The 17,393-nt window shown below is 36.9% G+C and overlaps 3 protein-coding genes across 4 annotated transcripts; 1 reads left to right on the top strand and 2 right to left on the bottom strand.

The window, feature by feature from the left end:
- Positions 1-547: 547 nt before the first annotated feature.
- LOC103409746 (ubiquitin-conjugating enzyme E2 2) lies at positions 548-3,063 on the bottom strand. 2 transcript variants are annotated; one of them, XM_008348542.3, is made up of 6 exons: positions 2,751-3,063; positions 2,020-2,161; positions 1,852-1,877; positions 1,426-1,515; positions 1,233-1,321; positions 548-982 (listed from the first exon to the last, which is right to left on the bottom strand). In XM_008348542.3, exons 2-6 carry the CDS (start codon positions 2,142-2,144, stop codon positions 854-856), a joined length of 459 nt encoding a protein of 152 aa, XP_008346764.1. In that variant the 5' UTR covers positions 2,145-2,161; positions 2,751-3,063; the 3' UTR covers positions 548-853. The 2 variants fall into 2 exon arrangements, with proteins under 2 accessions (XP_008346764.1, XP_070680277.1); XM_070824176.1 differs by having other exon boundaries at positions 2,020-2,589; positions 2,664-2,929.
- Positions 3,064-7,089: 4,026 nt separating this feature from the next.
- Positions 7,090-11,083, bottom strand: LOC103437808 (WRKY transcription factor 72B-like). Its single transcript, XM_008376310.4, has 6 exons — positions 10,783-11,083; positions 10,238-10,318; positions 9,405-9,494; positions 8,708-9,274; positions 8,484-8,597; positions 7,090-8,368 (listed from the first exon to the last, which is right to left on the bottom strand). Exons 1-6 carry the CDS (start codon positions 10,909-10,911, stop codon positions 7,298-7,300), a joined length of 2,052 nt encoding a protein of 683 aa, XP_008374532.3. The 5' UTR covers positions 10,912-11,083; the 3' UTR covers positions 7,090-7,297.
- Positions 11,084-12,465: 1,382 nt separating this feature from the next.
- LOC139196935 (uncharacterized) lies at positions 12,466-13,521 on the top strand. Its single transcript, XM_070823295.1, has one exon. The coding sequence runs from the start codon at positions 12,466-12,468 to the stop codon at positions 13,519-13,521; it is 1,056 nt and encodes a 351-aa protein (XP_070679396.1).
- The last annotated feature ends 3,872 nt before the right edge of the window (positions 13,522-17,393 follow it).

The following is a 17,393-nucleotide window of genomic DNA, read 5'->3' as shown; positions in this document are numbered from 1 at the left end:
GAGTAGTTGGGTAGAAGAGATTTTTGAATAAAGCAAAAAGTCTCACTTCAGCCGTTAAAAGGTATAACTTATATCAATTGGTTTCACTTCTAATGGTATTGAAGCTTTCTGCATAAAACCCCACACTTATTGATTGCACGAGTGATTAAGTGGGGCGGTATTGTCATTTAGTACTACAATTTAATGGTATTCATCTTCACTTGTAAATGAGAAATCTTAGGTTTGATTCTCACAAAAAACGAAGTTGAACCACATTATTGCTAGCCCATTATGAGGCTAAACCTACCCTCTCCCTTAGTGTAGATAATATCATTTGTTCAAAAAAAAAAAAAAAACACGAGACGGTATCAATGCTATTAAAAAAGTGAGGTGGTATCGATGCTATTAGTGGTAGACTTCGGCCCGTTTCCTTGAAACTTTAACATTTTCTTCCAATCTAGCTATTCATCTAAAGTTTGAATCCCCTTCAAGAAGTTTAGATCAGTAGAATATTGCTTACACTATATTTTACATCCTTTAGGTTTAGAGTGATTTCCAACGTCGGCAATGAAATTCAATTTTCTTGCATCTCACCATAGATTTTGATAAATACTGAACCAAGTTCATAACAAACCAATGCAAATTGATACACAACACTATTTTACATGAGCTTCAAATGTCAACTGGCAAGACATATTCTTAAAAAGGACAAAGCAAATCCTACGCGTCGTAATTCGGGATGAAAACATTGAAAATACAGGATAAATGTAGATAAGTTTGCACAATGATTCTCACAGCAGCCATGCTACTCATAAGACGCCTTCGGACAAATTCGGGCAGTCCTACAAGCTCCCCCCCCCCCCCCCTGACGGGGTTAGTCTGCTGTCCAACTCTGTTCCACGATTTCCCTCACTCTTCGGTTGTACTCACGCTTGTTCTCGCTAAACATGCGAGCAGCTTCTGAATTTGCAGGAGAGTTTGGGTTGGGATCACATAGTAGTGACTGCAATAAACAAATGCAAACAGTTAGGATCTTCTCAATGTATACACCCGTGTTTACATATGTAGGGTACTACTATAACCTTCTTCCTTGAGACACTAAGGTGCGGAAACAAAATATTAACATCCAAAAGACGATCTCTTAAGCTATATACATACATGCTTCTTTTCACATGATTACCTGGTTACCTGCTTTGTAGATTCATAAATATAACCAAGGAAATAACAATGCTACACACACAATCAAACCATACCTGGATGGACGTGAGTATAGCTGCCACATCATATATAGGACTCCACTGATTCTGTAAAATATCCAAACAAATACTTCCATCCGCATAAACTGACCAAATTTGAAAGAATATTGAAGTTAGTAACCAGAGGAGAATTGTTTAACGAGTAACACGAAGTAAATGCTCATGTCAGGATATGTGTGCTCCAACTTACTATTTGGATGAAACATTCTAGAAACAAACCGGACTGTTGGTGGTTTGTTTGGATAATCCTCCGTAAACTGAAGAGTCAACTTAAATGTGCCTGTATAGCTCCAAGTAAAGTTCTTTAATGTATACATCAACATAGTTAAGCTTGTTTAACAGAAATATGCATACCATTGTCACATCAATGAGAAAAATGGCACAACTACACAAACAATGGAGGAAATTTTCTAATTAATTCATCAAGAAGAAAGCTTAAACTCTGAAAAAAAAAAAAGAAACAGAAATTGTGATTCCACGCTGTTAAACTAAAGAATAACGTAAAGTTCTGTACAGGATGTTTGTCTTCATTCCTGAATGTAAAACTGAGAATAGAATATCCCACGTCTGAAACACATTAACATAATCAAAAGCTTCAGTGCAAGAATTAACTGACCTCCATCCCAAGGTGTATCATCGGGACTGCAATCCAAACCAGACAAGAAACGAGAAATTGCTTATCCAACCGTACTTAAACATACCGGAAAAATGAAAAATTAATGTTGCAAAATAGAAGAGAAAACAACAGTACATTTCTTTTATGCATTGCATTTTTCTAACTTACCCAAATATAACAGCATTCCACAACATTATATTGTTATCCTGTGGCGCCCCACTAATCCCTGCAGGCGGGTCCTGTTGCAGCCTCTTGAAGTCTCTCATCAGCCTCTTCCTTGCAGGAGTCGACATCGCTAATTTGCTACCACCTATATATCATCAACCCAATTTAATAAACCGTATTTTAAGATTAACTATGCATTGAGCGAAAACCAATTTCATCTTTTTTCCAATGCCTGCCAAAACATCAAAAACCACTTTTCTACACCAAATTGCATACAAAGGATACTGGGGCAACTCAATTTGCGCAACGGAAACACATAATTACCAAAACAAATACTTTAAACTACGACTTAGATAGCTTCAGCTGTGCTACATATAAACAAATTCAAAGATCAAGACTTGAAATCGAGCTCAAAAACTGGAAATTTCACTTCAATTAAGCAGCTTTCCAGATGTTTACAGCTTAAATATGCATAATAACAAAAAATAATCATCCTTTCTTCACTAATTGGACACTAACCGTAAAACCCTAATTCATATTATTCAGATTACAGATACACAGGGGACCAAATAGCTAACAAAGCTGGACAATTTGACCCCAATCCAATACAAAAATTGATTCTTTCTGATTACACATGCGCTACCCGCCTAAAATATCAACGATTCCAAATTAAAATGGAAAACGAATTGAAACGACAGAAAATTGAACACAATTTGGGGGAAATTCTATCTCACCTGGAGCTCCGAATCTCCAAGAGGTCCCGATCCGAGCAGGCTCCGAATTGGGTTGCTGAATCGGGTGATCAAGGAAGGGTTTTGGAGGTGGGTTTGATCAGATCGAAGCCGAAGCCATTAGGTTTGGGGGGAGAGGAACTCAGAGCTCCCGTGAGAGAGAGAGAGAGGGAAGGAGTTTCGTTTTGTACTAGCTTTTATCATACCAAATATTTAATTTAATTATCAAGCACTGTCCCCACCCCACCTGCTAGTTGGCCTTCTCTTTCTTTATCTGCTTTTCTCCTAAAATAGTGGAAGGAGGAATATTTTCTCTACCTTTTTCTTTTTCATTTTTATGGTTTCTATTACTTTGCGAGACGGATAATAGCGTTTACTCTTGTATGTGGAGTTTTTGAGTTCGAATTTTGACGATAATAGTGTTGTATAGATAATTGTCAACCATTGATGCATGTCAGATTTATTAAAGAAAAAAGATACATTTTAATAATTTTGTTATCAATGATAACTACACTCGCATATGATTACAAGAACGATAGTTAATCGTCGATGTGCATTACATTCATAGTAAAGAAGGATAAGTATTAACAATTCATTGTCAAATATCACACTCGTACATAAACAACAATCACACTAACGTGCATGAGATTCTTAAAAAGACACGTGTTTATAGTTCGTTAACAACGATTATACTTTTCAATATAAGTTTTTATCATATATGGCCAAATTTTAGCCCCAACTTTCATAAATGTAACTTTTGTAACAAAATTTCATAGGCCATATATGATAAAAACACGTGCATGAGATTCATAGAAGGACATGTGTTTATAATTCGTTAAAATCACACTAACGTGCATGAATCCAACAATCACACTAACGTGCATGAGATTCATAGAAAGACATGTGTTTATAGTTCGTTAAAATCACTCTTGAATAGATCCAAATACCCACATTAAACCTTTTTTTCTGTAACGTGTGCTAGCTTTTCCTCTTAATGAATGAGCAGCAAGTATGCAAAAATTAATAGGCCTGCAATAAAGTTGGATTCACTGGGAAGAAAACTGTTGTTCGAATAAGCTTCACATGCTATCAGACATGTATTGATCTAAGAAAGGTTAATTTCTTTGGATTACAGAGATTTGGGTCAAAGTACCCAATTCTTTCAATCCTCCATTTAAGAACTTGAGGTAGTGACTGTGTTATTGTTAGTGTTCTTCACATTTATATGGTGATGAAACGACTCCGGCGAAATCTACTTTCCGGCAATCAAAATTGGAAAAATTAGTATCCGGTCCCTAGTTTTTACTGTTCATTGACTAAGACCTTATTAGTTCTTAAATTTTGATTCAAGTTCCTAGCATTAATATGATAATGAATTTACATGTTTATTATATAATTTTTTAATATAAAAATTAGTAATTAATTTAGGGTTTAATACTCACACCTCTATTAAACTTCTAATTAATTTTCAATTCAAACATTTCCAAAATAATAAAAAATTAAATTAAATTAAGTTTGTACCTATTAGTTTTTTTTATATATAAAAAGATTCTCAATTTTTAAATCTTAAATGTACCCATTCATATAATTTTTCAATTTTTTTAATCTTAAATGTACCCATTCTCAAATATATCAATTTGTTATATGTAAAATGTACCCTTTTTTTAATATAAAATCCATTCAAAATTTTTAATCCATATTTAAACTTATATGGGTACATTCTTTTTCGTTGATTTGAGAATGTATCCATGTTTTGGTACAATAACTTTTTTTATTAATTTTGGTTAATGTACCCATACATATGTATACACACACACACACACACAATATAATAGAGAGTATAATTTATATTTTATTATTTTTAATCCCATAAATTATGGGTTTTATTTAAAATCTCATTAATATAAACAATTACAAATTTCAATTTTTAATTTTTAATTTAAAAAATATAATAACTTACATTATTACATTAATGTCAGGGACCTCAATCAAAAACTAAAAACTAACAAGGTTTCAATCAAAGAATATTGATAGCTAGGGACCGCATCCAAAGTGTCCCATCAAAATTTGTATTTTTCAGAAATAAGCCAGTAGTCCTTTTGTATGTATTACATGAGTTGGATTCGACAGGAACTCCAAGGATTTTAGGTCTATTGTAATTGGGTTTTAATTTTTAGGGCATTTAGGTCTATTTAGGTGTGTTTTTTTGCTATAATTGATCATTTTTATAATCAATGATATTTATGAAATGGGAGGGTAAGTTTTGACTATATATGATAAATACTCTTTCAATATATAATTGCCAACTGTCGATACAGGTGAAATTCTTTGTATGAAAAATATATGGGAAATTTTATTTAAACTCATGCAACATCTTTTTACACCCAACTTAAAATTTTGAATGTTAATTATCTATTTTACCCTATTGTATAATTACTATTAAGTACAAAATGAAATTAATAATAAAACTCAAATTTATCAATAAACCCAAACACTATAATTAAACCCTACAATCATTCTTTGTTTATCCTACATTCAATCATCTTCCTCCGCCCCGGCTAACACAAGAAAGCTTTGATCATCATCAACTGTGATTTTAATTTTAAGTCTTTCATTTGTGAGGCCGGCAAGGAACCAGGCATGGCAATGATGGCATGCCATGTATAGAAATTTTTCTGAACAGTTTGGTTTTGAACTTTTAACTGAGATGCATATACTTTTGTATTGTCTGATCTGATGAGAGCTTAATTGCGGCCACAGTCATCAAAACACGAAAATAAAGCAACGTCATTTGTATTTACAAGTCTATTTACAAATAAAGTTCGACGCCAATGAACTAGCCATCACAAAGGTGACTGACTGACCTCAAGCTCATCGTCAAGCATGTGCAACCGAAACAACATGAGGAACTTTTTCGTTGTCGAAGGGCAAGCTCATATACTCCCTCGCAAACTCCTTTGCAATTTCCATGGTAAGCTCACCATTCATAGCCCGGCAATACATATACAACACCGTATTCGCAGCGGCATTGTAGAGCATCAACAACACGAGAGAAGTCATTGTCACCACAATTTGCACCACAAACGCCCAGCTCTTCCACCCATCAGTATCCCCCTTCAAATCCAATGCCGAAACCCAACTGCAAAACCCTAAAACCCCCACCAAAAACCCAAAAAACATCAGCAAGCACAATGCCACCCCTCTCATATTGAATTGGGTTTATGGGGGCATATTAGGTATTGAATTTGGGTTTAAAGAAATATTAATAGTTTAGTTAAAAATCAAATGGGTGCAAAGAATAAGTGGGGTGTATAAATAGGTTAAATGAGTTTAAATAAAATTTCCCAAAATATATAAACAATCCATTACCGCTCCTTTTCAAAACCGTGATTCATGTATGGTTTGCTCTTTACAAAATATAATCACATTGTATTTGCTAGCTAAAAATTTCATCATCTCCTCTTGCTCCTTTATTGTCTCCTTAAAAGTTCACGAGGTAGCTGAAAAATGATGCAGATTCAGGCAAAGAACTTAAGGTGGCTTGGTTGGGTTTTAATTTAGTCGTTCGATCGCCTCTTTTCCATTTCGCTACTGCTTCATTTCTTGTAGCGATGCAGAGCGTTTATATACATTTTTTTTATATAGTAATATATCAGGTCCTCCCAAGGGAAGAGATTCTCATTTTTGAAAAAAATAGGGATTAGTTGTGGGACTCATTTCACATCCAGTTTCAATGATTCGAATCTTCTATTTTGCAAGTCTCAATTTATAGATCACCTTACAAAAATTCAATTCAATTCGAAACCATTTGCATATCTAATTATCAGGATGATATTTTATTGTTTCTTATAGAACAAATGGTTCGTCAATTTCTTAGATGTCTCAAATATTTCCGATTTGACTAAGGGAGTCGGAATTAATGGATATTTTCTATTGATTATCCCACTCATCTCTTTCTTACAGTGACTTGTTAGCTATTTTGTTTGCAATTTATAGTCTTCTCGGATTCCAGCCTTTTACTTTTCTTATAAAAAGCTTTGACCTACTATTTTGCAATGATGATTTATGAGGTGCAACTTGAAAAATAAACAGTTTGGATCGTTAAAGTTCGATGTGGTGTGGTCCCAACAACTAATCCCTTTTTTTATTATAAAAAAATGGGGATCCCTTCTATATAGGAGGCCTTACCCCTTCTTGCTTGCTAGGTGAATAAAGTTTATACATAATTTTACTATCAAACTCTAGGTTATTTTTACATTTGGGAGATATGAAACATCTTTATCAAAGACGTACACCAAAGTGTTAGAGATGTGTTTGGCACGTAAATAAATATAATACACAATTAAAAATGTAAAAGCTTATGTCAGCTAATCAAATCGTCAATCCTTTCCACGTCCAGGATTAAATACAATTTACAACCCTACCATCACCACTACTATTTCTTAAATAAGACGGACTAAAATACACAAAAAATTAAACTCAGTTTAATTACCTTGTTTGAATTAATTAAATGTTTACAAATAATAAATATTTATTATTCAATTCATAAACTATAAACTCTTGTGATCTCTAGTATCATCAGGAGATGTAGATGCACTCTTGGGGGCACTTGAAAATGGCAATGAAGGTGGCAGAAACATCAAGCTCCCCGGCTGCGAATTCGGCGGAGTTGTTTTGTTCAAATAGCTTGATGCACATCCAATACTACTACTGTTATTACCTATCTGTGATTGAAGGAATGGTGAAGAAGAAGATGTAGTAGTAGTAGTACTTCCTGGAAAGTGGTCATTCCATTTGAATTTCTGAGCCAGACTGATACTACTGTCCCCACCACCTGCTTGATTAATATGACCTAGGGTTCCAGCAATGCCAGTGGTCCCAACAGTACTGTTGCTGCCAATGATTGATGTGAGCGCGGCGGCTAAGGCGGATTGAAAGCTAGGGTCAGATGTGATTGCCTTGGTGGCAGCTGCAATAGAGTCTGGTTGAAATTGATGAGGAACTCCTTGAGGAGGATTAGGGTGAGGGTTGATATTCTTCTGCATGTAGTTTTGGTAGATGTTGTTTTGCATGGGCTGCTGCCTGATTCCAAGACTACTTAGTGGCGCACTTTGATTCTTGTTACTGATATTGTATGGAGGTAAGTGGGTCCCATAGGGAAGGAGCCCATTATTACTCCAAGACATGTTGGTGCTGGACTCAGAATTTGATCCAAAGTTGAGGCTTGTGGGAGGGTAAAGTTGATGGGAAGAACTTGATGACGAAGAGAATTTGTTGAAATGGGACATGGAATTGGATGTTGATGAAGGTTTTGAAGTGAGGTCTAAGATGACTGTTGGGAGAGAAGACGAAAGTGAAGAGTTGGGTGTGTAGAATCTGGATTTTGAGTTATCGGAAAGATAGAAATTGTAACCATGAAGATCGTGCGCAGCGGTAGTACTGGTGGCGGTAGCTGATGGGTTCAAGTGGCCGGAGCTTGATGATGATGAACCGGATAATAGCATGGAAGCGGCTGCAGAGGTGGTGGAAGCCATTGCTGTGGCTGACATTGGAAGTGGGTGATTGTGATTTCCTTCATAGGTGGTGATTAAGATGGACATGTCCTCTGCACATCTTTGTACCTAAATTAATTGCAAATCAAGAAATTAGCATACAATATGTTTCTGGACACCATATAGTGAATGGCATGTGACAGGTGATGTGTCATCACCGACAGAGTTAGGTGCATGTGTTTACCTGTTTTCTTACTGGACACGAAGGTGCAATGGTGCAACGGTAGTAAGCACGAGGACATGGATTTCCTTTTGCAATTTTTTGCCCATATTTCCTCCATTGGCATCCATCATTCATCTGTGTCCAAGTAAAATTATACTTGGTAAATACAATCTCATGGCTACATTCCCAATCTTTAGTAAATTTCATTTTTGCATGCACGTATACATATGAAATATTAAACTAACCGTTGGGGTGTCACATCTAACTCTCACTGAAACCCTAGCTTTCTTGGCTGGGCTCTGTTGCACAACTTCATCTTCCATACCACTTGATCTCACTGTCTTGAGAACTTTTCTTGGTGGCCAAGTCTCACCAGCTTCTTCCTTGGGCACTTCTTCAAGGCTGCTTCGAGGGCTTGGATTGGCCAAGGGCACTTGATCAGTTGTAGCACTTGATTTAGGTGCTTCATATTTGCAGTCTAGCCCCAAAGACAAGCTTTCTCCATCTGACTCATTTTCTACTTTCCCTTGACTAGTGCTAGGGTTTTTATCATTCTTTTGATTCCATTTAGGTTTGCCCGAAAATGATCCGAGGCTGAGTGACACAAGCTCGGATTCCTCATCTTGATCATAATTCTTATTAGTACTTGGAATTGCAATGTCCTTGGACTTGTTTGCTTTTTGTTGAATGTCATATAACTGCATTTGAAGTGTCTGGTACTCCTCCGTTATCCGATCTAAGTACTTCTTCAGCCTTTGGTTTTCTTCTCGAACTTCACCCATTTCGGCTCTTGCAGATTCAAGCTGACAATCCTAAATGTTTGTCAATAAATTCAGAAAAATTAGTGCTCTAGCCTTTGATTTTCTTTATCTATATATAAATATGCTAATAAACAAAGTGAACATATGCATGGAAGCCTAGCTAGGCTAGCTCTCTAAGTACCTTTTCCTTTATACTTGGTGAAGTAGATGCTGCTGAATGATCAGGTTCCGCCGAGGACCCCTTTAAATTTGTATTACTTGTGGTTGATATCTGTTCAATTAAGTATCATACATAGTTATCAAAATTCACTGACGAGTGAAGAACTAATTAAATTAAATTGAAAGATTGAAGAATAATTAAACCTACGGTGTTAGTTGCATGTTAAATTATAAGAGTCAGTAATAGTCAACCGAACACCGTTGTTTAGTTCTTTATTTTTTCTCCGTTAAATTGGAGAGTTTCGAACTTTGAATATAGCCACCACTAGGCTAACCCTAATAACTGCACCGTTGCTTGGTTCTTATTACGTGATCATTCCTAATCTTAATCAAAGGTTAATTTTATACTTAAAACAAAAGCATACAACTCTAGGCAGCCACTAAATCTGTCATACAACTTCTCTGACTTCAAACCACTAGATTGGCAAAATAGTTCTGGTTTATGTACCGCCCGATTCCAATATTTCACTATCTTCGTTAAATAACGAAAGCAAATTGTAGATGTTGATTGATGGTGTACGTACCCTAATTTCAGGACCTCTAATAATGAAAATTCAAATATAATTAATGTAAATCCAATAACTTGGGGAGAAAAAATCAAGTCAGTGAGAGATATGGATTTAAATCCAATGGATGATGAGAGAAATTTATCTACGTTTTATTTACTTGAAATTAAAAGAACTAGAAAAAGGATAATAAAAGAAATCGTGCTCATTAACATTAAAATACGGTTGATTGCAAGAAAAAAAAAGGGATAATATTTTCTTGATTGTTTAGGTAATGAGATGGATTTACCTGCTTGCAACTCAAATCTTTTTGTTTAGGTGAAGATGATTTCACTTCATTATTCTCCTGGCATGGCCTTCCATTTCCAACCTGTAACATAGTAATTTTATCCATAGAAGTTCATATTAATAAAATAATTAATTGTTAATTACACCTACATAAAGTTCATGATAAATTGATCCTTTTAACTTAACTTTTTAGCAAAATATGAATTAATTGTAATATTTCCTTCAACGTACCCAACATACATAAAGTAAAATCAATAACAAATTAATATTGTCCATGTAAAACCTTTATTATTGAACACACTCACACTAAAATATTTTCCTTTAATTTTGTTACGAAATATAAGATCAAAATATAGCTTGTAATCCTTCAAAAATTGCATAAATTAATTCTCTCAAATCACAAGCTCAATCTCCATATATATAACATATATATACAAGAATTTATTGAATTCTGATAGATTTGGAAAGCTTTGTCAAAAAAAAAAAAGATTTGGAAAGAAAATAGGAACAAATTTTAGATGCAATAATATTATTAATTTCACTTACTTTGAGAACAATTTCTTCTCTGGAACCAGCTTCTTGATCATCTGCAATACTACTAGATTCAAGAACTACTGTCTTCTCTTCCCTTTCTGATCCTCCATGGCTATTAGACTTTCCCAAAGCAGCCTCCATAGTTTTCTTCAGTTTTCTCTCCTTTTCCTATCCCTCTTTAATTTGGCAGGTTTCTTCAGTTTTCTCTCCTTTTCCTATCCCTCTTTAATTTGGCTAATTTGAGATATTCTTGGGGCCTCCTCCATCTCTCTTCTTATATAGACAGGATGTAGAATTTGACTCAGCCCTTTAAGAAATTATTCAAACTCATATGTTAGATGAGATAGCCTATATAATATTATTAATTAAGCTCTTAGTTTATATGACCACGGCACACGAAATGTCAACTGCGCCCGTTCTCCAATTGCAGCAAAAGAAATACACACACCACAACAATATATTTACACTGAAAGATGAAAGATTTAGACTAAGCTATACAACGAGTTAGTCATAATTTAATATCAAACTTGATTTGATTTAAACCATGCAACGAGTCCATTCGACAAGAATGAAACTTAAAACCTCTTAATTAAAAGTCACGATAAATATTACTAAATCGTAATGCTAAGTGATACTACAAACTTTGATTATAATATTAAAAAAATGAAGAAGAAATTCAACGTCAACGTTTGAGATAACATGCCAGTGAGAAACTCTAAGGGTTTGAAGGCTTGAAGCCGCAAAACTCGGTCCCCCTCCCAATTCTGCATCGTTGAAGTTTCGTACGTTGCAAGTCACATGGGCATCGGTTCATGGTCAAACCTTAATTGGCTAGCAGGGGATTTATTTTCAGGGGTGGGGTATTAGGGTTCTGTATCTACAGAGAAAAATTAAAATTTATGTCAACGTGTTAATGACAGGTATTATGGTCCAGTTCTGAAATTTTGCTTCTTGGATTCATTTGTCCATCAATTTGACCTTATTAACGTAAATACCATGATTAGTTCATGTTGGAATTGGTATTGGAATTAGGTGTAGCTCTCCAAGGTATACCGCGCTATATATGTTGAATAATTTTCATAAACGTAAATATATGACAGTAGTTTGATTCTAACGTTTGCCTATAACAATCTCATATTTTAGTACTCCTACCTTATACTACCTGTGGGAGGATAAAACCTAATTTCGACTCATGGGCTGATCATCTAAGGAAAAAGAGTTGTGCAGAATAAAAAGCCCACAAGAAATAAGCACAAGGGCGCGTGCCGAGGTAACTACCCCACTACGGAAGAGAAGTGGGAGAGGAAGACAGGTCATGGGACTTGTTCCCAAAGCATGTAGTGATATGACGATGACCACTAAGGAAGTGGGGAAGGAAGACGATCGTGGTACTTGAATCTCAAGTACGCAATCCTATAAATAGGGAGAGGAGCCAAAGAATCAGGTACGAAAAGAACACCCGAGAGAATCCAGAGAATAGGAACTAATCGACTGACTTGAGCGTCGGAGTATCTTCTGCAGGTACCCCGCCCGGCCAAAGCTGCGGAGGAAGATTATTTTGGGACACTTCGAAGAAGGATTCGGCGAACATGAGGATTGCGATCAACAACTCTGTGGAGGTATTTCTCTTTGTGGGAAATCCCGCTCCAACAGTTGGCGCCGTCTGTGGGAACGAAACAAAATCAAGCTATAAACATGACTGGATCCACACAAGAAGTTCCGAATCCTTCTGAAGATACAAGGACTCGATCGGTACACGCAAGGTCTCAATCCCAAAATAGTGAACCTTGTCTCGCCATGGAACAATTTAGAAGGTTAACGAGGGAATTGCGTGAAACAAAAAAGACAGCAGATGACGTGTTGAAGATGGCTGAAGCGAAAAATGCAGTAGAAGGTGCAACCGGCACCAAGAGACAACGTGCAGAAGAGGAAGATAAGGGGAGCAGCTCTAGTAGCGCGCCATACAGTAACCGTGTTGAAGTGACGGAAAATCAGGGCGAAGAGGATCACAGGGGAAAAGGATCGAAAAAGGTAAAGGATGTTGATTTGCGAGAACAAATTGAGAAGATTGTGAAGGGATATAAGCCCCAGACCCTGGCAGAACTTGCCTTGGAAGCAGCCAGAGGGATTCGCAAATCGCCATTCACAGAGGACATCCTGAAAGCTAAAAAACCTGCCAAGTTCACCCAACCAAAGTTTAGGCTATTCGAAGGTGCAACTGATCCCGTCGAACACATTTACCACTTTCAACAACAAATGGCGCTTGAAGGAAACGATGAGGCCCTCATGTGCAAGTTGTTCCCCTCAAGTCTTTCGGGGTCATCGTTAACTTGGTTTAGGCAACTGAAACCGAGGTCTATCGGAAGTTTCACAGAGCTTTGCGAAGCATTCATATCCCAATATGTCTGCAATCGGAGGCCAAGAAAAGATATTACGATCTTGTTCAACACCAAACAAAATGTTGGCGAGAGCCTCAAAAGCTACATGACTAGGTTCACCGAAGAAATGTCCACCCTAGAAGAATGTGATTCCCACACTGCGTCTTTGGCATTCCGAGAAGGGGTGTTGCCTGGAACAAAGATGCGTAAGTCATTGATCGAAACGCCACCACTGGACATGAGGGAGGTGATGGCCCGAGCTGATGGAATCATCAGATTAGAGGAAGAGGAATTTATCCAATCAAAGCAGGCCACCGCGACTATTGTTACATCTCCAGCGGGCACTACCACGAAAGATTTGAGTGGATATTGAGAAAAGTCATGGAAAACACAAAAGATTTGAATGTAGGGAAACTTGGACGCATATGGGAATGACCATATGAGGTGACTGAAGCTTTCGGAAATGGAGCTTATAAACTCAGGCACGTAGAAACAGGTCAGTATGTGCCGCGCCCATGAAGCGCAATTCATTTGAGAAAGTACCACATTTAGCTACTCGTGTTTATGTTTTCCGTATCTAGGTTTCTGTTTCCAGCAATGTTGAAGGGTAAATCCCCTATTGTCTTCCTTGCATGTCAAAGAGGGTGTCCCTGGATGTCTGTTGACATCTCTTCATTGTATGATAAATAAAGTTGCACTTTATTCGAATCTTAGACTAAAGTCTAAAAGTTGAAGAGTATAAACCAAGGGATGAGGATCGAATCAAGATCGAAAACATAAGATCGAGTGGGAAAAGAAAACCCAAGATCGGATGGGCAGAGACCCAATCAAGATCGGAAATCTAAGATCGTGTGGGAAAAGAAAACCCAAGATCGGATGGGCAGAGACCCAATCAGGATCGGAAATCTAAGATCGTGTGGGAAAAGAAAACCCAAGATCGGATGGGCAGAGACCTAATCAAGATCGGAAATCTAAGATCGTGTGGGAAAAGAAAACCCAAGATCGGATGGGCAGAGACCCAATCAAGATCGGAAATCTAAGATCGTGTGGGGAAAGAAAACCCAAGATCGGATAGGCAGAGACCCAATCAAGATCGAAAATCGAAGATCAAGCGGGAAAAGAAAACCCAAGATCGAATGGGCAAAGATCCAGCCAAGATCGAAAAGGTAAAAAATTGATTAAGAGTAAACTCAAGGTTGAACGATTTTTGAGATCGATAACGAAAGTGAAATGTTTGAAATATTCCCACAAGAGGGGTTTGAAATAAAAAATCACCTGTAAGCTAAGAGGCCACTTTGAAACGAGAAATCACAGGCTTGGTGAAGAAACTGAGCAGGTGAAGTGAAGGAAAATAGGGATGGAGGAACTCAAGGTAATGACATATAAATATATACGCATACATGTGTAGAGATATATGCAAGTATATGAGAAGTAAGTGCAGAGATTTGCATGTCGTACGCAAAGGTATGCCTATGTTGCGTGTAAAAATGTGCCTATATATGCCAATGTACCCAGATATGTGTGCATATATATATATATATATGTGTGTGTGTGTGTGTGTGTGTATGTATGTATAGGTAGTCTGGTTAAGGAAGTGATGTCTGCAAGTCCAGGAAAATATATATGTAGATAGATATATAGGTAGCCCAGTCAAGGATGTGATTTATGCAGGAATGTACATAGACATATAAGAGAGGGAAAAGCAAGTGTGTCGGTGTATATATATATATTGATATATTGATATATGTATACATAGGCGTACATATTAGATGTGCAGACTAGGTGTGCAGCCTAGCGTTATGGATTATATGCGTGAGGAGGAAACACACATGGTAAATATTTATATATGTAAATATATATATATGTATGTAAATCAGGTAAAAGTGAATGAAGGAGTGCAGACAAGATGGGATAGAGATCTATATAATAAACACGTATAAGGCGTCAGTCCACTTTCGTAAGTCCTCTTTCGTAATGTTCGTAAATCCTCTTTTGTAATGATAGACCTCTTCCGTGACGTTAGTCCTCGTTCGCCATGTCAGTCTTTCGTAATGTTCATAAATCCTCTTTCGTAATGATGGACCTCTTCCGTGACGTCAGTCCTCTTTCGTAATGTTCGTAAATCCTCTTTCGTAATGATAGACCTCTTCCGTGACGTCGGTCCTCTTTCGTAATGTTCGTAAATCCTCTTTCGTAATGTTAGACCTCTTTTGTGACATCAGTCCTCGTTCGCTTTTTCGTAATGTTCGTAAATCCTCTTTCGTAATGTTAGACCTCTTTCGTGATGTCAGTCCTCGTTCGTCATGTCAGTCATCTTTCGTAATGTTCGTAAATCTTCTTTCGTAATGTTAGACCTCTTTCGTGATGTCAGTCCTCATGTGAGTTCGTAATGTTCATTCTTAAATCCTCTTTCGTAATGTTCGTAAATCTTCTTTCGTAATGTTAGACCTCTTTCGTGATGTCAGTCCTCATGTGAGTTCGTAATGTTCATTCGTAAATCCTCTTTCGTAATGTTCGTTCTTCGAAAATTTATTTTTAGAAAAAGTAACTCCCACAAGGTTGGCAATGCTTAAAGTTTTAGTTTGGCTTAGAGAGTACAGTTTCAAGGCCTTATGAGATCGAAAAACTTGGTTTTTCCCTATTTTACATGCGTAAAAAAGGAAAAAAGGGGGCATTGTGGGAGGATAAAACCTAATTTCGACTCATGGGCTGATCATCTAAGGAAAAAGAGTTGTGCAGAATAAAAAGCCCACAAGAAATAAGCACAAGGGCGCGTGCCGAGGTAACTACCCCACTACGGAAGAGAAGTGGGAGAGGAAGACAGGTCATGGGACTTGTTCCCAAAGCATGTAGTGATATGACGATGACCACTAAGGAAGTGGGGAAGGAAGACGATCGTGGTACTTGAATCTCAAGTACGTAATCCTATAAATAGGGAGAGGAGCCAAAGAATCAGGTACGAAAAGAACACCCGAGAGAATCCAGAGAATAGGAACTAATCGACTGACTTGAGCGTCGGAGTATCTTCTGCAGGTACCCCGCCCGGCCAAAGCTGCGGAGGAAGATTATTTTGGGACACTTCGAAGAAGGATTCGGCGAACGTGAGGATTGCGATCAACAACTCTGTGGAGGTATTTCTCTTTGTGGGAAATCCCGCTCCAACACTACCATATGTGACTATGTCTATACCTTAGATGAGTCAATGTTTGTGCACAATTTTCAAACGACTAAATGAAACAAAGATTACGTTTTCGGTGCATTGTCATTTGACAAATCATGCTACTAATTTAAAAATTAGTAAATAAAATGGAAAATTTGGTGTTTCAAAACTTTGACAAATTATGGGATTTTTTTTTTTGACAAAAAATGAAAAGAAGGAAAAATATATTATATTTTCTATTAGCTAATCCGTTGAAAGTTGAAACCCATTAAATTACTAAGCAAAGCAATATCAAGCATGACATGATGGCTCTTCAACCCAACTTGCGCCCAAATTAAATATTCCAAGTCAAAATACAAGCAGTCCACTTGTAAGCGCAAGACTCGGGCATGAGGAGCCCTTATATCTAAATATATTACATGTGGTATATATATCTATCTCGGTACGTATAAAATAACCTTGGGATCAAGAACGTTGACGTCTAATAATTTGTTTTGGCCTTAAACCAAGCTGTATATCTATCTCTTCGTACCGACTTTGGAGATAATACAATTTTTTTTTTTTTTTTTGTCAAAGGAGATAATAAAACTTGATATGTTTAAATATTACTTCGAGTCGATCAGGATGAGAGTTTAATGTATGCATTTGATCCAAGTGAAACTTGTTTGAGATAAAGACATTTATTTTAACATTTGAAGTATTGTGTTCAAGTTTTTCTCTTCCACAATAAGTATTGTGTTTAAGTTTTTCTCTCTTCTTGTTTGGGCCCAAAAATATTAGTTTGGACCGAGTTTAGAATTGTTTTCGGCCCAGAGGCCGTGCTTAGGAGTCGTCAGGTGGTTATCCGGCTCATGGGCCGCGAAGTCAAGGTTGGCCGTATCCCATTAGGAATCCGGGGGATGTGGGTGAGTCCTATTACGAGAAGGAGTTTCGACAGGATAGGATGTTGGAGTTCGAGATTGAATGCGGCCTGATAACAAGTGGAGTTCAAAGTCCTAGTAGGAGTAGGACTAATCGAGATAAGGTTGGATCGGGGAAAGGAGTTCTAATCTGAGAATGATTGTGATTCAATGCAAGTTGGCTAC

This window comes from Malus domestica, chromosome 06 (genome assembly GCF_042453785.1).
Source record: "Malus domestica chromosome 06, GDT2T_hap1".
Classification (NCBI taxonomy): Eukaryota; Viridiplantae; Streptophyta; class Magnoliopsida; order Rosales; family Rosaceae; genus Malus; species Malus domestica.
The sequence above is the reverse complement of the archived record's forward strand: the minus strand, read 5'-3'. Positions and strand labels throughout refer to the sequence as shown.